This window comes from Artibeus jamaicensis, unplaced genomic scaffold, assembly GCF_021234435.1.
Source record: "Artibeus jamaicensis isolate MK-2021 breed Jamaican fruit bat unplaced genomic scaffold, CSHL_Jam_final scaffold_369, whole genome shotgun sequence".
Classification (NCBI taxonomy): domain Eukaryota; kingdom Metazoa; phylum Chordata; class Mammalia; order Chiroptera; family Phyllostomidae; genus Artibeus; species Artibeus jamaicensis.
The window spans coordinates 25,134,859-25,158,735 of record NW_026522042.1 but is presented as its reverse complement, the minus strand read 5'-3'; the positions used below and the strand labels follow the sequence as shown (position 1 = coordinate 25,158,735).

The window sequence follows — 23,877 nt, the reverse complement described above, 5'->3', positions numbered from 1 at the left end:
TACTTGGGTCACCTTCCGTTCCCCTGCCCCTCCTTTAAAAAAAGGAGCAGTAAAGTGACCCTCGTGGGATTCACCTGCAAGGAAACTTTCTATTGAACGTGCGCAGGAGAATCGCGTCGTGGCTGAACTTCCTGAGGGTGTAATGGGGATTCCCACACAGCGAGGAAGACAGCGGTGGTCTTGGTTCTCCTCCAGGTGTTTATTGTTCTTACTGTGTTCTAGAGCATTCAGATGGTTTGTAGTGGCCACATGGACAGACTGCTCTGACTCCCTTCGGTCACTAATGAAACGGTGGGGAGATTTTTCATGGATGCATCTATGAACTTTCATGTAAGAATGGACTTTCTAGGAAGTAAAGAAAGAGTTTCTCTTTTAGAGACCTGTGTTGAGAAGGCACCTCAATTTTACCTAAATTTTCTGTATCCCATAGATAAACCGAGGCTCTTTGACAAAACTGCCAACCATACTGCTTCTTGAGTCATGCTTTCCAGTGCACTTGTTCGTGTTTATGGTGGAGGAGTAGCTGTAGCCCACAGCCCCATCGCCTGCGGCCAGCTGCGCATGTTCCGTAGCTGCTCGTGAGCAGAACTGGGTTTGGGAAGGTTTCCTGACCATGACGGGCTTGGGCTTGGTAAAGACGGAGCGATCGAAACGGTGTGTACGCCCAGCCCAGTGCGTGTGCAGTTTTCATTTCTTGGGAAGTCACTGGGTGCTAATAACAGTTTGATTGTGGAGGAAGGCGAATAGTTAATCCTTCTGTAAACTGTGCAAGCTCAGGGTACCTTTTAGCTGTGTCCTTCTCCGGCTTGTTCCTGTCGTTAGGACTGGAGTTACTCAGGATTCTTTTTAAGCCCCTTTCAAGTGGAGAGGCTTTGTAGTTTTATGTACACACTGTGTTGGCTGTGTGAGGAGGAAGACAGGCTGCCCGAGAATTTGTCTCGATATGGTGAAGACTGATGTTTAAAGTGCAGTCGACCGAACAGCAGCTAATACAACGATAAAACACACCTACTCGTAGTGCCCCACCATTGTGTGGCCGCAGAGTCTGGGAGCCTGGGTGGGGAGGGCCAACCTTGCCCCCGCCTCGGAGGCCTGACATTTCTACCAAATGGAGTCGTGCAACTGTGCAAACACCGTTAGACCCCAGGGAGGTCCAGAATCCTTAATTTCAGTGCCGTGGGAGATTTTCAGATGTTTTTGGAAACCCTCTTTGCCTCTAGGATTTGTGAAGGAGGCCTTTGGTGTTGGCCGGCTTGTGGGCCAGGCAGGACCTATGGGAGACCCTGAGGGGGTGTAGCATGAGGAGTGTGCGAGCCGAGTGTTAACTCCTGTCCAGTTCCTAGTCCCGTAGGAGCAGGCGACTGACGTTAATCAGCTCATTCCTGCGGGCAGTTGTCCACATGTGACTGAGGAGCTCGGCCGCTGTGCCCACCCACTTTCTCTGTGTGGCTTTCAACACCATGTGCCTCAGGTTGAGAGCCACCGTCCGTCCACTCAGGCTCTGTCCCCACGGGCTTTTCCAGAACATTCCTGTGACAGCTTCTGGCACCGATGTAGTTGTCTGAGGAACTTTGATATCTGTGAAACCTGCGATGTCAGTGACTGAGGGTGTGAATCAGGGTAAGGAGAAGCGTGCATGAGAGGGTGTGTGTGCACTCGTGTTTGGGGAAAGGGGACGGAGAGGGAAGAGCAGCGAACTCATGCACGAGAGCATGAAATTGGTTTTAATTTTGACTTAATTTTTTTTGGCTTTTTCATATCACTTAATGATAGCAATTAGCTTTCTGAGTTTTTAATTTAGACTGATTTCTCAGGTGATTACACGAGGCAGACAGAATGCCACACACCTTTCCCGCGGTCCCACTGCATTTATGTTGGGTGAGAACCTCAGACTCCCCGTGGGTGCCCATGAGGCCTCAGGTGTATTTCTGAAGCGCTTGCAGGCAGCCATCACCCGGTCACGCCTGCTCCAGCATCAGCAGCCTCTGCGCACTGCGTGCCTACTACGTGGCGGTGAGGATGAGGCTGTTCCTTAAGTGCAAGGCTGTGTCACCCTGAAGGTACAAGCAAGTGAGGATAAAGCTTTTGCGTCTCTTTTAGGATTCTTTGGTGCCTGTTGTTTATTCTTTATTACAGAAGCGCATTATATGTATTTACCATGTAGTCGGGTTGAGATTTAATAAAATTAGTAATTTGTATTGCTTCGTCAAGGTCACCCTAAAAAAACCCTGGCTTTTTGGTTCATTTGCTCACTCCGTAACAGCGTGGAGAGGAAGGATACAATGGCTTCTTGCACTGCCGTGATCCCTGCTAAGGGCCAGCAGAGCTCCTGCCACTGCCTTTACAACATCAGTGCAACCGGGTGAAAAGGCCAGTAATCTCAGTGTTACTGTGGAAATAGGCTGACCCCACAGTTCTGCCAGAAGTGTGCCAAAGACCCCCAGTGACCAGTGGGCCACACTGGAGAACCTCTGAGATAGCCCAGTGTCCTGGGTGAGGTTGAAAGGGACAAAAAGGGACATCAGAAAGTTCCCGCCTTTGCCGCCAACACATTGGTGGGGGTGGTGTAGCACTTGTGGCTGGAGACTATGGGTGACTGCCGTTCCCAGGGCTGTGACACCCAACCTGGGTGCTGTGCACGCTGGCAGGTCTGGCCTCATTTAGTGCTCACTGAGGACCTTTGCTGTAGTAGGTGCTAGGCAGTGTGTGTGATCAGTTTACACATGAGTTGTTTTTCTCCTAAAGAGACAGGCTGCAAAACCATACATACAAAATGAAGTTTTGAATGTTTTCAGCGTTGAACCCTGTTTCAAGTCATCATTGTTCTCAGGTGCACAAATGAATAGCCATGGCTATTTTTTCATGACAAGAGAGGGTGATAAAGAGTTTGGTTCCGCAGGTAAGGTCTGAACTCTTCCTGAATTGATTTCCAGTGCCCTTCCACATCCCACCCTGCTCTCCACAGTGCTGACCTGCAGCCAGGCTGTGGAGCCAGGGGTCAGGGGGGCACCCCTTCCTTTTCATTCCTCACCTGACAGTGACCCACAGACATCAGGAGGACACAAGCAGAGTCACCCTCGAGTGGGACTCCGCCCAGAAGACAGGGAAGAGTCGTGTGGCTTAAACGTGTGTTTTCTTTTTCTCCAGTGAAGAAGTCTGCAAGCGAGGCTTCACGGTGATTGTGGACATGCGTGGGTCCAAGTGGGACTCCATCAAGCCCCTGCTGAAGATCCTGCAGGAGTCCTTTCCCTGCTGCATCCACGTGGCACTGATCATCAAGCCAGACAACTTTTGGCAGAAACAGAGGACCAACTTTGGCAGTTCTAAATTTGAATTTGAGGTAACTTCCGTGTGTGGCCAGACCAACTACAACCATACATGTGGTTTATTGAAAAATGACCTTTCCTCCTCATTTAGGCTAATAATGTTTTTTTAAACCCTATATTAAATGGGAACTGTGTATGTTATCTACATATGTAAAATTAGCTTGTGCATGAAATAACAAAATTAGGTTCATTTACTGTATTATCCGAGTGGGTCATTTTACCCAAGGTGGGTTTAATTTCGCTTCTCTTGGTTTTGGGTGGTAGGTAAGGTCGCTGCCTTGCAGACAGTGTGCAAAATGAACTTCGACCAGTTAACTTACTTGTCTTTTCACCCCAACCTCTCCTTAAGCTACTCAGGTTCTGGCAAGGCTGTGATGCAGTTAGTTTATTTAATGAGAAGATAATGTGGGAAAAAGTTTTGTAGCCAGTGTGAGACTGGATTCATGCCGTATTCTGTAATACAGTTTGGATGTTTTCTAATAATTATAATAATAGATTGCTTTCGCTTCTTCTAGCAACTTTCCCAAACCTAAGGGTTCATTGAATATATTCATGTATTTTAAGCTAAACAGTGTGGGGGTGCAAAAAAGTAATTTTTCTTTCACCATCTAAGTTTTCTGGCTGATCTAATAACCAGATTACCAGGAGACAGAGTAACAGAAAACGTTCAAAATCTATCTCAGACGTCCGTACAGGAGCACCGCAAGAATCTGAGACCGAGGGCCCACTGGGCAGTTGAGGTTTATGGGCCATTTTGGACAAAGGAGAAAGGAGGGATTTCAAAGGGAAAGCAGGAAATTCACAGGTAGATGATGAAGAGCAAACTCGTAATAAACAAATCCTTGCTGGGCCACCCAGAAACAGTGGGGTACAGAGTTTTAGTTTATATCATGATGCAAAGGTGATGTTCTCTTCGTTGGTTTTTTTCCTATTTGTACTCCTTAAGGGTCAAAGGTTCTTTCTGAGTCTATTGTATCTTAATAACCAGCTAAAAATCAGTATCCCAAAACACATATATTTTTAAAGATTTTATTTATTTATTTTTAGAGGGGAAGGAAGGAGAGAGGGAGAGAAACATCAGTGTATGGTTGCCTCTGGTGTGTCCCCCATGGGAAACTGGCCTGCAACCCAGGCGTGTGCCCTGACTGGGAATCGAACCACGGTTGTTTGGTTTGCAGGTCCATGCTCAATCCACTGAGCTACACCAGCCAGGGCCCAAAAGGCATATTTTGTTGTGGCAAGACTTTGGTCCCCTTCAACAGCACTAATAGCATTAACCGCCTCACGCAGTTTTAGTCCTCAGGCTTTATGTTACATGTTACACTTTTCAAAGTGTTTTCACATACATGTTACCTGCATTTTAAAAACTCTTTCCATGGTACTGATTTTCAACCTGAAATCTGAATTTAATTTCGACTTGAAACTACATTCAAGAGATTTAGGTGGAACCTGGAACCAACAAGCCTTTATCTTCATATACAATTAGAAATGATTTTGGAGGGCCAAATGATTTAGAAATGATTTATTGGGTCCTACAATTTTCTTGATGCAGAATTTAAAGTGCGGTGTATTTAATTACACATGTTTTAAGCAAGAAGAATGGTTTGGCAAAATAATGCATGCAAGTTTTTGTTAGTTTAAATTTGTTCTCTCCCTCTGGGCTTTAAGGTTGTCTGTGCTGGTTTTTCTACTGAACTTGTTTGTCCCCGTGGACTTTATTAAAAGTCCAGGCAAATGAGAAAGGAATGAACTCACAGTCGATCCTCTATCAGAAACAGCCCCTCTTTCTAGCTCTCCTGCCCTTTGTGGTTTATTAATGCCAAACAGCACAGAGATGCAGCTGTAGGTTTCTCCAAGGCTGGAGGTGACAGGCGGGGCTATACTGTCTTTTGTCTTTTGAGTCTAGGCCACAAATCTTCTTTCTTTGCCTTTGTGCATTTAATCACCAGACTCCTCATACTTTCCTTGAGGCATAATTCTATAATAATCCTGCAGCACACCTGACAGGTAGTAGGATGAGTTTAAAATTTCCTCTTGGGTTGTAATCGTCTAAAACTTTGTCACCTGGTGCAGATTACGCACACCACTTGTACTGCTCAGAATCGTGGTGGATTATTGCAGTGAATGAACTGTTCCGTCTTCCCCATTGCGAAAAGAACTGCTGCCAGCTTTTTTGCTGACACTCGTATATTTTCTACATCAGGAAAAAGTCATTCACATCCTCTCATCTGTTAACTTGATGCAGCAGAGTTTAGGAAACACAAACGATGAGGGTGGTTCGGTCACAGCAGCGTTGACCAGCCACCTAATAAGCAGTCTGCAAATAAGTATCCTTCGTGGGAGTCGGTGTGCTCCAAAGGGTTTTTGAAGCCCACGAACAAGACATTAGCTTGATTGCAAATAGCAAGAAGCCTCGACATAGTTCTCTCTTGGGAATGAGACAGCAGAGTGGCATGGATAAGGAAGTCCGTGTTGACAAAAGTGAGGTTTCTGAATCATTTGCCCTGTACTTGGCAGTTTTAACACATTTCATGGTCAGTGTGCCTAAGATAGTGGGTTAATTTCCACATTATTGGAAAGAAATCAAATTTCTTTAGCACTCATGAAATACATATGATTCTAAGTATAGATGAGTTGCTTTGACAGGTTTATTTTCACCAGCTCTACCATAATGCTTCTTTTACTTACCTTTATTTTTACGAGGCCAGAACAAGGCATGGTATGTTTTCTATAAATAAGTTACTTGCTTTAAGTTTGAAAATCTGTGACTAAGTGTTGCTAATTGCTTTGTAGTAAGACTGTGTAGAGTTGGTTAATCTTCTCATACATATTTTCTTTTCCTCTTAAGACAAATATGGTCTCTTTAGAAGGCCTTACCAAAGTAGTTGATCCTTCTCAGCTAACTCCCGAGTTTGATGGCTGCTTGGAATACAACCATGAGGAATGGATTGAAATCAGAGTTGCTTTTGAAGATTACATTAGCAATGCAACCCACATGCTGTCCCGGCTGGAGGAACTTCAGGACATCCTAGCCAAGAAGGAGTTGCCTCAGGATTTAGACGGGGCTCGGAATATGATCGAGGAACATTCCCAGCTGAAGAAGAAGGTGATTAAGGCCCCCATAGAAGACTTGGATTTAGAGGGACAGAAGCTGCTCCAGAGGATTCAGAGCAGTGACAGCTTCCCCAAAAAGAACTCAGGGTCAGGCAACGCAGACCTGCAGAGCCTCTTACCCAAGGTGTCTGCCATGTTGGACAGGCTGCACTCGACGCGGCAGCATCTGCACCAGATGTGGCATGTGAGGAAACTGAAGCTGGACCAGTGCTTTCAGCTGAGGCTGTTTGAACAGGATGCTGAGAAGGTAAAGGAGGAGGGAGAGGGATGCTAACATGAGATGTGGAGGGAGGCTTCCTGGATCATTAGGTCTCAGCGGCCAAGGCCCGTACGGTGCAGAGAGAGGGCTGGGGCAGGGGAAGGTGCTTCCGTGGCATTGGTTAGAAGCGGTGAGTGTCAGTTCAGAGAGCGCCCCGAACCTGTTTTTCTGTGTTGCTCTTCGGGCAGTGCAGTGCTATTTTAGAAACTTTGGGGTATTATTACTGACAGCTTGCATTAGAATGCCTGCAAGAGAGGTGAGAATGATACCTTCAACTAAAACAGTGAAAGTGTATAGGATTATATAATTGAGAGCAATAATTACATATAACTGCCCTTCCACATATAAAAAGCTAGTGAGAGAACACCAGATATTTTTTAAAAATAAAAGTGTGAATAGTGCATTAAAAACAATAGCTTCTGGGAAATACAGGCAACAATTGTTTATGGTCTCATGTTTTATTCTTGTGCCCCATACAAACCAACCAGTCAATGAGAATTCTTGTCAGTTGCTGGGTAGCTCACTCATAGCCATTTGAAAACAGTGCACTTATTTATGGGAATGTGTTGCAAGCCATGAATGTGGATGAATTGATCTCTCTTCAGTTGAGCTCATTGAAATTTTTTCATGGATGGGGGATGTTTAGTAATTCAAGAAAAACTACACTAGAAACCTTTGATATAAAAGGATCTTTTAGAAGGTGACCACCCGGTATTGTTATTTGGTAAGCTTTTTACACATCTGCCAGTGTCCTTGTGGTTTAAGTACTGCCTCATCAGAGACACTAGAAAGTCTTCAATTCCTAGAAAAGCAGGTGATCATCTCCGGTCTTCTGGTTCAAGCCTTCACTGCAGTGCTATGCTATCTGATAGGCTGTTTCCCCACGAATGTTTTCTTGTAAACAATGTAATTGCCATCCTCTTCCAGGTAGCATCTACGTTGAACCTTAAGAGAGATGTCTTTGTTCATGTTTTCACAATTCGTTTTTATTTTCACAGTAAATTTGTATTTTGCATTTTCCCAGGTTTCTTTTATACCTTTTACATTAAAGAATACAATCTTTTGGTCTTTGTAATTGCTTTCTGTAATCCAAGGGTTTAGGAAAGCCCTCTGGGAGACCATAAACCTCACTTTTCCTTAATAGGTCATTAATGGAAGAGCAGTGTAGCCTGTTAATGACTCAATGTAGCAGGGGAGCTGGGTTGAAAGTCAAAAGACTTGAGTTCTTAATTAGCCTGGGGAATATGAAGACCTTTGCTCCTTAATTCTTCATCTGCAAAGAAACCCATTATATAAGATTTTCCTATAGATCCTGAAAGTTCAGGACTGCACTGACTTCTGAGAAGTGAAGAATCTCCTGGGCCCAAGTGTCTGAGGGGTTATCAAAGGGAGGATGTTGCCTTTTTGCGTTTGGCCCTGTTCCTGGATTCCCATCAGTCGTTTCTCTTTCTGGAGTGATTCCAGGTTGTCTTTTTTGTTCCGGTAGATGTTTGACTGGATCACACACAACAAGGGCCTGTTTCTGAACAGCTACACAGAGATTGGGACCAGCCACCCTCATGCAATGGAGCTTCAGACACAGCACAACCACTTTGCTATGAACTGTATGGTAAGATTCTGTGAGAACTGATGTATGCTGTGTGGGAAAATATTTGAGCAAGTGGGGGCATTTGCACAGAGCACATCCCAGCATGCACCTGGGAGGCCCTGTGGGGTCTGCAGAGTTACTGATTGGACGGTGCCAGCTAACCTTCAAGTGTGGGACATTCTCAGTGTTAACAGGGTCTAAGTAGCTGGTTTTCAGTTTTCAGCAAACAAAAATGAACATGAGCAAGCAGACAAACCAGTGAAACTTGAACCAATTACGTGAATGCCAGTTCCTGTGCTCTACCTCGTAGGAGCCCATAGGGGCCTGGAAAAGCTTCTCAGAAGCCCAGTGTGTCTCCTGAACAGACCCTGTCAAAGCGCTGGCTGTTCTTGAAGACAAAGAAATTAGCCAGCTGGCTTCTAACCTCAAAGGCTTACCCCGGTTCTCCTAAGACATGAGATTTCCTCCCAGGTTGACCTGAAGGACTAGGGTGTCCCTTGGGTCTCTCTGAGTTTGGTGACCATGTAGGGCTTGCTGCCAGCGTGCGGCATAGAAACCAAAGTTCTGAATTCTGAATAGCACTTCCGGTACATTTTTTGCAGTTCATATAACTCAAAATGATGTGGTGTTCTACAGGATATATAGTTGCTTCTATAGACAAGTAAGCTTCTAGAAAGTTCTTCTTCAAGGGCAAGGAGTATGGGGTTGGACTTGACTAGCTTTGTGAGAATTAATCACTCTTAGGCCTTGTGACATTTGTTTCAAAGCATCGAAGCAGTATATAGATGGGGTCTTGGTTCAAATTAATTAAGATGCCATTTAATTAAAGTTTGATCAGCTAAGTGCTTCAAATTAGGTAGTTTCAAAGATAAGACTTAACAATACAATTTTTATAATAGACATCATCAAAGCATTTGATATCTGTCCTAGAGTTTAAGGAAGAAAGTTTCTGGTGTAAATCATCAAACCTGGGCATAAGTAAGGAGAGCTGAAATGTTTGCCTTTGAGGGCAGCAAATTTAGATGAAATTTCTTCCTAAAAATTTCTGCCAGTTTTTCAAAATATTCTGAAACTTCAGCTCGTGTTGAAAAGCACATTCAGTCTACTCTATCGTGTATTTTAAAAACTAGAAATATTTAAATACATTTTGGCATTATTCGTGACATTTAGGTATCAACAGAGAGCAGGAAGCATGAGATGGGAGACAGGAGCGTGGGTCGCGAATACAAAGGTTTTTAACTCTGACTCTCTGACCTACCCTGTGACCTTGGGCCGGCTGCTGAACTTGGAGCTTTGGCTTCCTGACCTGTAAAGTGGAGATAATGTCTGCCTTCCATGTCTTTAACATTATTTTGTTTTCTCTGCATATGTAAAACGCTGAGCATAGAGCTGAACACATAGTAAATATTCAATAAATGGTTACCACTGTCAGTGATCTCATCGATTTAATTAAAAATACTTTTAAAACAAGAAACTTTGAAAAGTATGGGCTTTTTTTCTTTTTTGGCTTAAGTATACTTTCTAGCTTCCTACAATACACTTCTGTGTTTCTAAGTTGAAGTGTTAAGGCAAAGAACGTGGCAGCCCTGTGCCGTGCTGGGTGACGACTGGGGAGAGCCTTCCGGGCCCGCCCTGCCCCTTGCTCCCAGCAGCTCCACGAATCCTTAGCCTTGGCATTTGTTGATGGAGAACAAGGGCCTGTTAACCTCAGCCCTTTCTTGTATTATCCACAGCATTTTGAATGCTTCTGAAAAAAGGAGAATACTATCGATAAATATCAATATGCCAAGTTGACAGTATTTAAGGAAAGCATATTAAGTGATATCAGCAAGTGTGCTCACTCTGCTCTCACAGATGCTTTAAAAGGAGTGCTGGTAAGAACAGAGGTGAGGGTGCTTCCGATGCAGGGAAGTGTGGGCCGTCACGTCTGAGCATAGGCTGCCGTGCACCAGACGTGATGGAGACGTGGCGAAGGCATGAGGCACAGACCGGTCCCCTGCAGTCTGCGAGCACAGTCTGTTGGAGGACATGAATGTAATGTAGGAAACTGTACTGGGTTCTAGGGGCAATGAGTACCCTCAGTGGGTCCCACAGCACAGCCATCGGAATGGACAGCTCTTGTCAGGATTCCAGCAGAGAGCTCTGCTGGAAGTGTTCCTAACAGAGCTTATGGGTGGATTTTCCTCTTTAAGGATATAGAGAAAGCAAACATAGCGAACCTAGTTACCTGTCACTAGAGAGAGAGTGTGCTATGAGAAAGGGAGGCACTGCTTTTGACTTAAAGGACACTCATGAGAGCATCAATGCCACACGAGCCAGTGAGGCCAGTTCCCCACTGATTGTGGCCTTCACTGGCTGTCACAACCTCACAGAGTGTCCTCTCTCACTGCCACTCTCGACACCCGGCCATCTGTTAGCTGATCCCAGCACAATGATGCAGCCCCAGAAAAGTATTTCAGCCGCTGATGTCTGTGGCTCTCTGATCCCAGATCTAGGTAATGCTACTTAGTTCAGGTTTGGGTCAGAAATGGAGGAAAAGTTGAGTGAAAGAAGGTACAGGGAAAGAATGGACATACAAATCCCCCAAGATGCTTACATGGGTGGGCTGCAGAGCAGGTAACAGCCATGCAGCTCTTGCTGAGGTCTGGGAGCCGGGCAGTGGGAGACTGGCCCAGAGGACCAGTGTAGGAAGGGAAGAAGAGAGGGAAAATGTAGAGGAGTTTGGACAGGGGAGGTGAGGAGATGCAGGGGCAAGGCTGGGAGGAGCCAAAGCTGTGTCTGTGACTTTGGGGGGCCCACGGGGAGCAGCAGTGTTCTGATGTACCACAAAGAAATCCTAAGTGTGTGAAAAACCACAGCCTGGGTTTTGTTGAAAGTGTCCCCCCCCACAAGCCCCCAAGCCTTGGTTATAATAGGACCCTCAGAATATTGCAGGTGGAAAGGGAAACACCATGATGAGAACTTGTTTTGCAAAACATTCAGGGTTCTTTTTTGTTTTAAGCTTCGGTCCCTTATTTTTGCAGTAAATGGGTAGACCTGAAGATAGGAATTTCAGCAGAGTCAAAAAGCTTGATTTAACATTTGAACACAGCATTGTTCTGTGCCCCAGTTCATTCTCCTTGGAGAAAGTGGACCCATTTACAGAATATTTTCAGCTGGCACTGAAAAGATGATTTGGAATTATGTAGAAAGGAGAGCTTGTTTTCACACAAATAGCCTTGAACTGCTAAGTACATATTTAGTGGTTTAGCAACTGAAATGTTGGGTCCCTGCAGTTCTGGTGACTGCTAGTTGGTAGGCTTGCCATCTGGACCCTTTTCAGGATCAGGAGCCAAGGAGTGAGTAATAGTGTATTTGTGTGCACACACTTGTGCGTTTGGTTGCTCTGGACCTAACAGTATGACTTTCAGCTAGCTGGTTTGTAATTCCCCACTCTGAAAAGCAGAAATGGGAACTAATACTTAGAGCTTACAGAAATCTACATAGCAAATATGTGTACTATTATGTATCAGGTGATTCTGCCATTTAAAATAGGATAAGGGAATGGGCCATATTTCAGAAAGTGCTATTCACGTGCTTTAAAAGAAGCCTCTTGTTTGCCCTCCCCTAAGGAGCCCTCTTTCTCTGCCCCTTTGTCAGAACGTGTATGTCAACATAAACCGGATCATGTCGGTGGCCAATCGCTTGGTGGAGTCTGGCCACTACGCCTCGCAGCAGATTAAGCAGATCGCGAATCAGCTGGAGCAGGAGTGGAAGGCATTTGCCGCTGCACTGGATGAGCGCAGCACCTTGCTGGACATGTCCTCCGTTTTCCACCAGAAGGCGGAAAAGGTCAGTGCCCATCACAAGGCGGTGCCCGGAATACCGCCCCCTCCATCTCTGCAGCCAGATCCTTGGAGGCCTTTTGTGTGGCAATTAATAACCTGAGCTCTGAATCAGTCAGCGGTGAATGAAAAGCCCAGCTGTCTCACTGCTCGCTCTGTAACCTTACGCTAGTAATTTAACCTCCCTGTTCCTTAGTTTTTTCATTGTAAGGTAGGAATAAAAATCTCTGCTTGAGAGGAGTGTTTTGTGATATAAATTAGATAATTCATATTAGGTGCCCTGCACAGTGCATTGCATACGGTGAGTACCAATCAGTGGTAGCCGCTGTTCTGTATCCCTCTTCTCCCTCTCTTCCTCCTCTTCCTCCTCTTCCTCTCATTATCATCACTGCGGGATTCTAGTTAGGAGGCTTTGGTAGCAAGTAACAGAATGCCTGACCACCAAGTTTAAATATCAGGGCTTCGTTCTCCTCTTGAAAGAAGAAGTGAAAAACGATGGGGAGTTTTAGCTGGACAATGATGCCAGGGCTGAGGTCTGCCCTTCTTGGTCAGCTCGACCTTCCTCCCTGGTCACAGGACATATGCCACAGATCCTGGCACCAGCCCTTCAACCGTGGTGTCCAGTGAATGCAGAGCTGGCACCGAGTGTCTTCGCCCCTCACGTTTGTCAGGGAAACATCGTTGTCAGAGGCTCCCCCCACCCAGGGCGTTCCCATAGCCCAGCGGTGGTGCACCTGCACCCTGGTACCAGGGAGGGCCGAAGGGGCAGTTCCAGCTTTTTAGGCCCCACAACAGCAGGTAGGCTCACCCAGCAAGGGCTGGTCGGAAGAGTGGTGAGGGGCAGGCAGCTTTCAGTGTTTGCCATAATTACTGAATGACATGCGCCGTGCCGACACGGTGGCTTGACTGGCTGGTGCGCTGGTCAGAAGAGCTGATTTAAGAGGTGCTGTGTGGTGTGAGCCTGGAACACTCCCCACTCCTCCACCGCAGGCCCTTCCTCCAGCAAACCGGCGTAAGTGCGCGTGCTCTGAAGGGCGCAGACAGAAAGCAGTGTCTCGTGGAAGCTGTGCTGGACAGGGAAATCCTTTTTTAGGTTGTTGACAAAAGAGCACAGGAACTTTTGGCCACTGGAAAGAAGTATAGGGAAGAGGCAAATGGTTGCCTTATTTTAGAGGAAAAATACTGATTCAGCTATTCTGCAGAAAACTATATTCGTAAGGGTTTGCACTGGTGCTTGTCAGAAGAAAATATTATCTCTTTAATCTAGAAACAGCCTCTGTTGAGGAGCGGAGTCAGTGAGGGCACGACGGAGGCCCCAGCTCGCCTGTGCTTTGGGCAAGGCAGCTCGCATGTTGCACAAGACACTAATTGGTAGTGATCTCAACTCTAGAAACCTTTAAAGTGTGAAGCAAGAGCGGAAACTGAGTGGAATATGAAGAGAAAAAACCTTAATTGCCTCATATAAAAGCTACACTGTGAGAAGGGACTTTCAAGTCTCAGTCGTAAGATTTTTCTGCTTACTAACCATATGCATTTAACTAGTTTTATGATAAAGGATAAATAAAAGCTCCCACACAAAAACAGCTCTTTTAAAGTAATAGGAACCCCCTTTGAGATAAAATAGCACTGCCCACAGGACTCTGGGACCCGCTGTGGACCCTGTCATTGTGCGGTGTGGTGGTGCCTGGCTCATGGGCATTCCTGTGAGTGGGCAGGTGAGCTGTGTGTGTCCCGCCCATGCGTCAGCTGGCACGGTAACCAGCATGGGGCACCGCTGCCCCCTGGGACTGCAGTGGGGGGTGTGAACTGGTAGTGGGTCCCTAGAAAGGTGTGTCAAGATGATAGGAGTAAATCTGAAGCACCACCAGGCACTGGGGTGAAAGGCAGGAAGTCTGAAGCATAATAACACACAGGGAAAATCTCTTTCATAAGCGTGGCAGGATTTGGCATTGTAAATGAACCCAGAAGATGAATTGCTGCTCTGAGCTGCCTGGAAATAACCTAGAATGTGAGTGGCATGGGGCATTTTTCCCTGCCATGTTTTATTATTAAAAATTTCATACTTGCAGCAAAGTTGAGGAAGTCTGGGCTGTTTTAATTTGGATAAAATGAGTGGCTGGAAGGTATGGATTTGAAGGAAATTAAGCTAAATTAAACTATATTATTGAACAGAATATCTTGGTATCCTGTGTAAACAGTACCAGTGCTTGGGGTCTCTGTGCAGGTCTGGTGTCCAGAGAACAAGCCAGATCTGAGCTTAGGGACAGAATGGTGTGGTGAGGGAAAGGCCCGGCATCTTTGGCAGACCTTGACCGAGGCAGTGAGGCCTACCCGGGCAGCTGAGACATGCCCATGGCACATTAGGATGTCTTCAGGGTGAGTGTTTCCTCACCCTCAAGTAAAAATACATTGTGTGTCTTCCCCTTCACTGAATAAAAAAAGTAAGATCCCTGAAATTCTGATGTGTGGAAGACGGTCACATTTACCAACCGAGTTTTTCCTCTACCCAAGAAAGTCACAGGACTAGGTCAACTTTGTTCCTTCTCTTTTTTTAAGATGTTATTTATTATATTTTAGGGAGATGGGAAGGGAGTGAGAAAGAGCAGAAGAGAAATATCAATGTATGATAGAAATATCCATCAGTCACCTGACATGCCCCCCAACCAGGGACTGAACGTGAAATCTAGGCATGTGCTTTGACCAGGAATCAAACCGGCAACTTTTTCATTCACAGACAGCACCCAACCCACTGAGCCACAGCAGTAAGGGCTGTTCCTTCTTTTTAAATGCTTCACCTTCCAGTTACGTTTAAGCTGTTTCCCTAACCTCTGTAGGGAAAGGACCAGACATTTGGACATCATAAGTTAGGTGTCCATCATAGTCACTTCTCTGAACACCATCCAGAATTCTCATTGAGAGTTCAAATCTTAGGAGGGGGACATAAGACTGAACCGTGTGACCCGGTGGTTAATCGTCTAACGAGAGGCAGCATCCATCCTCTCAGAACTGCAGGCCCGGCGAGGGACACGTGTGCACTGAGCCCCCAGCCTCGCTGCTCTGTCTCTGGACGTTCTGATGTTGGCATTTGCTGTGGTTTCATAAACACGAATCTTCAGGTTAAAACTCAATGAGAATGACGTTGCGTAGGTATTTGCTCTCTGAAGATGTCTGGGCTGTTGTTTCTCTCCCGAGGCCTCATCTCCAGTGGAGGTTGTGCAGAGTCAGAATATCAGTGTGTCACTATGGAGACACAACCTCTGTGTGAACAGTTTCACCAGTAGACGGCGTAGGGTGCTCCAGCCTTCACGTGTTTGGTCATGTGGGATGGCCACTGGACAGTCCCTTTGTATTAAGAAGTTCTCATAGCAAATGTTGTTAGAATTACATTTTTACAACCTAAAGAAATAAAGTGACTTGCCCTGGCCGGGTGGTTCAGTGGGTTGGGGTGCCACCATACACTAAAAGGTCATGGGGTCAACCCCTCGTTGGGCCCAAGCGGGAGGCAGTTGATCGATGTTTCTCACACCAATGGTTCTCTCTCTCCTGCTTCTTCTTTCTCTAAAATCAACAAACATATCAGGCGAGGGTTAAAAAGTAAAAGAAATAAAGAGAATTAATTTTACTACACCTTAAAATCTTTTATTTTTACTATTAAGAAATATGATTGTGACTAGAGCTACACTGCCCTGTGGTTCACAGCCAGTCACCACCTGTAGCTCTAGAAACTCCTTCAAATTCAGTAAAATATACTATTAAAGTAATTAGAAAGTGGAATTGTGTGGAAGTTCACGTCCTTAGTCACAGTATCCACGTTCAGGTGCTCAGGGGCCTGTGGCTGCTGAGCCAGGAAGCGCAGGTCGTGCTTCGTCACTGCAGGGAGCTCCATCTGCCCCGATGGGAGTTGACCTTCACAGTGAACCGTAAACCCGGTCTCCTTCCTTTATCTATGGCTTTCAGAGCCTCTAATTTGATAATATCCCCCCAAAAAGTAACAGCCAGTATTGGCCTAGTCCTTTAAAGTTTACAGCTCTTTAAACAGTATCTCATTTCTTCTTTAAATCAGACCAGTGATGTGAATGGGGCTGCTGGCATTGTCCTTGTGTTCTGTGTGGGGAGTGATTTGCCCATGGTCTCAAAACGTGCACTTTCTTTAGGTCTGTGGAAATCTTTTAGTCCCTGACTGTTTCAGAAACAAGCACTTACATTAATGATCTTACAAAGTTTCACTTCCAATAAAAATTTTAGAAGTAACATTTGCTGTAAATATGACAGTTATTGTCTGGCTAATTTTATCATAAGTCTGGATTGAAATTCAGAGGAAAATAATATTGCTTCAGTATTCCCTGTTGAATTTCTAAGGCAAATAATACACATCTAATTGTTTCCATCCTAATGTTGTTTTACTTTATTAAAAGCATAGATGTAGTTCTTGGCTTGTAGTAAAACAAAGTTCTCATGGAATTGAAAGGAATTGGAGTAAATAAATATATGTATGTATATAATAAAAATGTATTCATGAAAAATTAATTATTCAGGCATAAGGTGCTTAGAATGACATTGGCCCATTTTGGTTCAGATCGAACCTGTCTTCTGCAGCTTATCTGTTGGTGCCGTCGGGGCTGGGCTCACAGCGGGACAAGCCCCACCCTTCCGGTGCCTTTCCTGGGCAGCGCTGGAGGCCCCACTCCCTTTGAGGCACCAGGAGAAGGCAGTGCGCTGGTTAAGACCCAGGGAGTAGATATGGTGAATTAAAACTTAGGGTAGTATTTTCTAGAAATAAAAACAGAAAATGAGGAAATTGGAGATAGGAAAGACCTTTAAAGTTTGAAATCATATATATTTTATATATGTACATAAAATTCAGCCGGTTCTAATTTTTTTCAGAGGAAAATATTTTAACATATTTTAAAGTATATTTTATTGATTGTGCTATTACAGTTGTCCCATTTTTTTCTCCCCTTTATTTCCCTCTGTCCTGCACCCCTCTTCCCACCCCACTCCCCTTAGTTCATGTCCATGGGTCATTTTCATATAAGTTCTTTGGCTTCTCCGTTTCCTATACTATTCTTAACCTCCACCTGTCTATTTAGTACCTACCAATTATGTTGCTTATTCCCTGTACCTTCTCCCCATTCTCCCCCCACCCCCTCCCCACTGATAACCCTCTATGTGATTTCCATTTCTGTGATTCTGTTCTTGTTCTAGTTGTTTACTTAGTTAGTCTTTGTTTTTGTTTTTAGGTTCAGTTGTTGATAGTTGTGAGTTTGTTGTCATTTCACTGTTCATCTTTTTTATCTTCTTTTTCTTAGATAAGTCCCTTCAGCATTTCATATAAGAAGGGCTAGGAGATGATGAACTCCTTTAACTTGACCTTGTCTAAGAAGCACTTTATCTGCCCTTCCATTCTAAATGAAAGCTTTGCTGTACAGAGTAATCTTGGATGCAGGTCTTTGCCTTTCATGATTTTGAATACTACTTTCCACCCCTTCTTGCCTGCAAAGTCTCTTTTGAAAATCAGCTGACAGTCTGATGGGAACTCCTTTGTAGGTGACTATCTCCTTTTCTCTTGCTGCTTCTAGAATTCTCTCCTTCATTTTAATCTTGGCTAATGTAATTATGATGTTTTGGTGTGTTGTTCCTTGGGTCCAACTTCTTTGGGACTCTCTTAGCTTCCTGGACTTCCTGGAAGTCTAGTTCCTTTGCCCGATTGGGGAAGTTCTCCTTCATTATTTTTAACTTTTTCATTGTTGGACTTCCATACAGTTCAGTTTTCTAGTAGTTATGGTTGTTTATTGTTTTAAAATTTGTTGTTGTCCTTCTTTTGGTTATGTGAGGAGGCAAAGTATATTCTATCTATGCCTCCATCTTGGCTGGAAGTCCTACATAAGTATTTTAAAACTGTACATTTTAGGCAGCTTCTGTCCCTTTGTCTCCTAATCTGAGCTAGCCACCTGTGCTCAGCTGCCACTCTGTCACGTGGTGGTGGGGGTGAGAGGTGGGTGGGGGTCAAATCACTAGCTGTGAGGACCCTAGCTCTGGGTGGCAGGAGGAAAATGAGCCAGAGAGCCAAGCTGCTCTTAAATTGGAAGCCTTCCCTCTCACTCAGCAGATGGAGATTCGTGGAATAAATGCTTATGAAAATCAATCTGCTAATTAATCATCCAAGCTCCTTCTTTAAAGCTTATATATTAATTATTCTTCCCTCATCTGCTTTCTGTATTTTGCTGTGTATAATGCATGCTTCTTTGCCCACATTTTTGAGGGGAAAATAAGGATGTGCATTATACATGGGTATAATCATTACATACCATGGGTATAACAATGGATATAATAATCCCGTGTATATGTGCATTATACATGGCAAAATATGGTACTTCAGTTTCTCAGCCAGCCAACCCAGACTCCCTTTATTTTTTATTCAGCATACTTAAAAAAAAGTCACTATTCTGCTGAGCATCAGAATCCATTAGAACCCCCAGTCCTGATTTGAATCCAGGGAGAAGCATTTAACTCCCTTGTACTCCCTCGCCTTTACCCTCAGTCTAGCCAGATGCTGGGTTTTCGCATACTTGGTCTCCTCAGCATTTAAAGCATCAGACACTTACCTGGCCTCTGATTTTGCCAGAGTCCGGGTGTCATCTCCTGTTGTGCCTTACGAAGTGTCAGGCCCTGTGCTGGGCCGGTTCCCTGGTGTTGCAGTCCCAAACTGTTGTGTCCAAGGTGGTAACAGGGGCGTGTATGCGAGGGGAGGGTGACGTATTAGCCAAGCAGTCGGAGAAGTTTTTAAACAATGTACTAGCACCCGCATGTGCGTAATGCGTATCATCGTTTTTCAGTTTCTGAAAGGTTCTATTCTGCTGGTACCCGCTGCATTCTGCCACCAGACTTGGCCCGGCGCCCTCTCTCCCTGTGGAACTCCTGTGAATACCCTCTTTCTTGGCCCTCAGTGGGACTGCTGCATCCGTGGCACCCGGGCTCAGGTCCTTCGGGTAGTCAGCCTTTCAGAAAGCACTCAGGGCTGGGGCTTGCCCGCTGGGCTCTAGAGTCATCCTCTCTTAAATAAAAGGCAAAAATTGTGCTGAAAGTCCCTGCCAAACCGTGGCTGGGTTTTTGTCTGTCACTGGGATATTTTTACCCTGTGAGTTCAGATGCACAGAATCCTTCCACCAGGTGTCCACGCGACACCCCATTCTTCCGTGTGTACTTAGAACGTGGCTGCATTTTTTTCAGGTACATATAATCAAATACTGTCAGGATACATTAAGAAATTATAAGTAAACTACTTTTATTACAGACGTATATAAATTTCTTGAATGTTTCTCTTTATTAGTTGCCTCAAAAATTGGAGTTGAATATATTTTACTAGTCATTTGATACATTTCTGCTTCTTGTGAAGTCGTATGTAACCAAAACTTGTCTTCACCTTGTTATGTCAGAAGCCTCTTAGTGTCTTAAGAATATGTTGTAACTCTTTTTTGGACTCTTTGTAGTGCCCAGTGTGTAGGAGCAACGAATTACTGACTTGACCTGAGGATTTATTAATGACGATGGTTAACCTCAGTCAATTCACAATTGAAAAAGGTTTCTAATAACTTGATAAGTGGTGTTAAATGCAATAATCAAGGAGGAGATAGTGAGGTTAAGATCAAGAATAGTTAGAAGCATTCAACCCGACCTAATTGGCATTTATAGAACACCCGCCCCAGAAGGACTTAAAAATATGCCTGATTAGTCATACCTGCATATACGCGGAGGGAGAGAAGTGTAAAGGAACTTCATGGCTACTGCCATTGTCTCGAGGATGCTGGGCTGGGCTGTGGGGGAGGGCGATGAGGACACTGCCCTGTGCCAGTGCCCGTGTAGTCCTGTTTGCAGCCACCAGAAGCCACATGCTGTCAGATGACCCTTCGTGCCATGGCATTGGTTTCAAGCCCAAAGATTTGCATGCAGACATTTTTCTGAGCCAGTACATTAAAGCAAAAGGGTTTTAATAAAGTTCTCATTTGGATGACTTGTCTACTTTAAGTTTCTGAAAATGTCATGAGTATGTAGGAGAGCATTCTCATACGTACATTTTAAGAGAATCCTAGCGCGTTCCCTGTGAGACAGACCAGTTACCCTGTTTTGAATAGCCACCCTCTGCATTCCCTGGGAGGCAGAAAGACCCTGAAGAACTGGAGTGAAAGAGGTGAAACCCGGGAAATGTGTCCCTGTCTATTTGGCTCAATTGAATTAGCATCCTTAATTGGGCCTGCTGCTGCTTGTCCGTGACACTTAACGTGATGGATGCTGATAAGAGCTCCTTAGGAAATTTGGCAGTGTTTTCTCAGCCATTGATGAATCCCGGGGATGTGGGGTTGGCAGTGGAGAAAACGGAGGAGATACGGGAATGGCAGTCAGCAGTCTGGCTCTGCAGCCTGCAGCGGACGCTCCTCTTGTTTACGTGCAAAGTGGGACGAACCTGAGCCACGAGGTGCCTCCTCTCCTACCCTTAGATTCAGGGGGCACAGCTGAGGAGTTTGGGAGTCTCTCAGTTTCCTTTTACCCCTGTGTGTTTGCTTTTAAAAAGGTAGAAAAACGAGCCTGTTGTTCTTCCTAATGTTAGGCAAACGATTTCAGGTATTTTACCATTAGCATTTAAATTTTTTTTAAATTACAGTTTACATTTAATATTATTTTGTATTAGTTCCAGGTGGTTAGCATAGCCGGTAGACAGTTGCACACCGTACAAAGTGTTCCCCACGGTGCTCCTGCTGCCCACCGGGCCCCCCCTGCAGTCGTGATGGTACCACGGGCTGCGGTCTCTGTGCTGTGTTCTGCTCTCCCGGGACTCTTTGTAATCACCAGTGTGTGCCTCTCAGTCCCTTCACGTTTTTCACTCAGTTCCCCAACTTCCCTTCCCTCTGGCAACCATCAGTCTGTTTTCATAGTATCTGTGAGTCTGTTTCTGTCCTGTTTGTTCATTTCTTTTGTTCTCTGGATTCCACAGATATGTGAAATCTTAAGGCATCTGTCTGACAGACTTATTTTATGTAGTGTAATGGCCTTATATCCTCTTGGCTCATCCATACTGTCATAAATGGTAAGATTTCTTTTCTCTCTTTTTCGTGGCCAAGTAATATTCCCTTGTATATACAGGGTGTGTAAAAAGGTAGGTCTACAGTTGTGAGGACATGAATCACAGTTTATTACACAGTTTATTCTTGCACCACTTATTAGTTATTGTATTATTTTCTGTATGAACGACTGTTAACCCACTGCTGCCCCACCCTGTATGTACCACAGCTTTTTTCATCTGCTCCTCTGTTTTATCTACCTGGGCTGCTTCCGTATCTTGGCTACTGTAAGTGACACAGCAATGAGCATAGGGGTACACATATTCTTTCAAATTGGTGTTTTGGGTTCCTTTGGATATATACCCAGAAGTGGGATGGCTGGGTCCATAAGGCAATTCCATCTTTAATTTTTTGAGGAAACTCCATACTGTTTTCCACAGTGGCTGCACCAGTCTGCATTCCCACCAACACTGCACTAGGGTCCTCTTTTCTCCACATCCTCACCAGCACTTGTTACTTATTGATGTATTGATGATGGCCACTCTGACCGGTGTGAGGTGGTATCTCATTGGAGTTTTAATTTGTATTTCTCTGACGATTAGTGACATCAAACATCTTTTCACATGTCTTTGGCCATCTGTATGTCCTCTTTGAAGAAGTGTCTATTTAGGTTCTCTGCCCATTATTGGATGTACCATTGGCTAATATTTTCTTCCATTCAGTGAGTTGTCTTTTTGCTGTTGTTGACGGTTTCCTTAGTGGCAAAAACTTTAGTTTGGTATAGTCCCGTTTACTTTTTTCTTTTGTTTTTCTTGCTCAAGGAGATATATCAGAAAAGATATTGCTAAGAGAAATGTCAGAGATTTTGTTGTCTGGGTTTTCTTCTGGGACTTTTACAGTTGTGAGTCTTGCATTTAAGTCTTTAATCCACTTTGAGTTTATTCTTGTATGTGGTGTAAGAAGGTGGATAAAGAGCCTATTCATGAAATAGAGTTGGGGAAATTGGATATATATGCGCAAAAAAATGAAAACAGTAGCAATTTAATGTAAGAGGAAAGCAGGGAGGCTGGACTCCCGCTCCCGAAGTTGCACCTTGCTGTCTGGCTGAGGCCAGGAGTGTCCTCCACAGTCACCAGGGCAGGGCAGTGAGAAATGTGAGTTCGGACGTGGAGTGGGAGACTTAGCCAGGAAGCCCGACACAGATAATGCAGGGCAGAGCTGCTCCTGGCGTGTTCCTGGATGGGGGCCACAGAGTCACCGGAGGTCACTGTTTCCAAGTCGGATTTCTGGGCCCAGCCCCAATGCTGCCGGGACCTAAACTCAAGGGCGGAGTCCAGGGATCCAGTTTGAGAACTCACGGGAAAGCCATTTGAGACAGAGACTCAACCATGCTGTCATCATAGAAAGTCTCAACTACCCTTATTTCAAAACCACATTAAAAAATAGCCATTTCACTATGCATTGCCATTGATAGACACAATCTTTCTTTTTTTAACCTTTCAAGTACATGAGCAACGTGGACTCCTGGTGCAAAGCCTGTGGGGAGGTGGACCTGCCATCGGAGCTGCAGGATCTGGAAGATGCCATTCATCACCACCAGGGAATATATGAGCACATCACCCTGGCTTATTCCGAGGTGAGTGGTCAGTTCAACTTCAGCCACAAAGCAACAGTATTTTTGTGTCATAGCACAAGAGCTGGGTGGGGGTGGGGGGATGGAAATGTTGGCTAGGCTAGAAAAACACTTTTGATTTTTTTAGTGGAAACCACCATTTTATTGTAAATTTTGAACTTGAGTAGGGGGTGAAAGCTAGTGAGGAAAAGAGGGAGGTGGGCCGTGAGCAAAGGTCTCGTGGCCCTGCCACATTTGTGGATTTCCTTTAGAGGGCTTAGATTTTCATCTGCTAACACGAATGGGTTTCCAGTCTTCTTGTCTACATGGATTTAGGAAATACACATTTGCATGCTGTTCAGTCTAGCCAAACTCTGTTTAACCCTCCTGAATGGAACTTTCAGAAAAGAGGCAAACCCAGTGCAGCTTCATGTTCTGGATTACAAAGCACCCACTGTTTCCTTCCAAGTACGTAAAGCCAGTTGCTGTTTTAGAAATCTGTGTTGCTGTTTCTGTGTCGTTTTAGGGTGAATTATTTAATGTAATTACTCTATCTTCTGCCACCTTCTTTCATGTCAGGCTTTGTTGTATGGACTTTATGTAATCACTTATCTAATGCTCACAACTCTGGGGCTTGTGGTGTTCTTAACCCCGCTGTTACAAAGGGGGAAACTGAGGCTCAGTGATGCGGTGACTTGTGCCAGGTCAAGAGCTCTGGGAGGTGGAGCCAGAATGTGAGCCCAGGCAGGCCGGCTTCATGCTGTCAGCTGCCTGGGTGTCATATCACATGCTAGGCACGGTGATGGGGACAACTGCAGAAAGGTTGAGGCGTGTCACTCTCGGCCACATCCTGGTTGTCTGGCCCTTCAGGCCAGCCTGCCTTCATGACATGGGCTCATTCCTGGAGGTGAGTGGGAGTGCACAGGAATTCCACGCGTGCTTGTTTTTCCCAGGGCTTTCTCCATTCTCTTTTAATAATGAGCCTCTGTAATGCTGTGGATGCCAGTGGGAAAGGTTAGTGGGAGGCTTATGAGGTTAGTGAGAAAGGTTAGTGAGAAAATGTTTCACACCCACTGGCAGAAGCCTGGGCACAGAGTA

The 23,877-nt window shown here is 44.9% G+C and overlaps 1 protein-coding gene across 6 annotated transcripts in view; it reads left to right on the top strand.

Moving 5' to 3' along the window:
• The window catches only part of TRIO (trio Rho guanine nucleotide exchange factor), a 322,877-nt gene that overhangs the window by 122,252 nt on the left and 176,748 nt on the right, over window positions 1–23,877 (top strand). For all 6 annotated transcript variants that reach the window (XM_053657329.1, XM_053657327.1, XM_053657330.1 and 3 more), the window contains exons 4-8: window positions 3,148–3,340; window positions 6,175–6,687; window positions 8,186–8,308; window positions 11,927–12,118; window positions 22,672–22,803. In XM_053657329.1, the coding sequence (XP_053513304.1) occupies window positions 3,148–3,340; window positions 6,175–6,687; window positions 8,186–8,308; window positions 11,927–12,118; window positions 22,672–22,803 (1,153 nt within the window). The remainder of the gene's footprint in view (window positions 1–3,147; window positions 3,341–6,174; window positions 6,688–8,185; window positions 8,309–11,926; window positions 12,119–22,671; window positions 22,804–23,877) is intronic.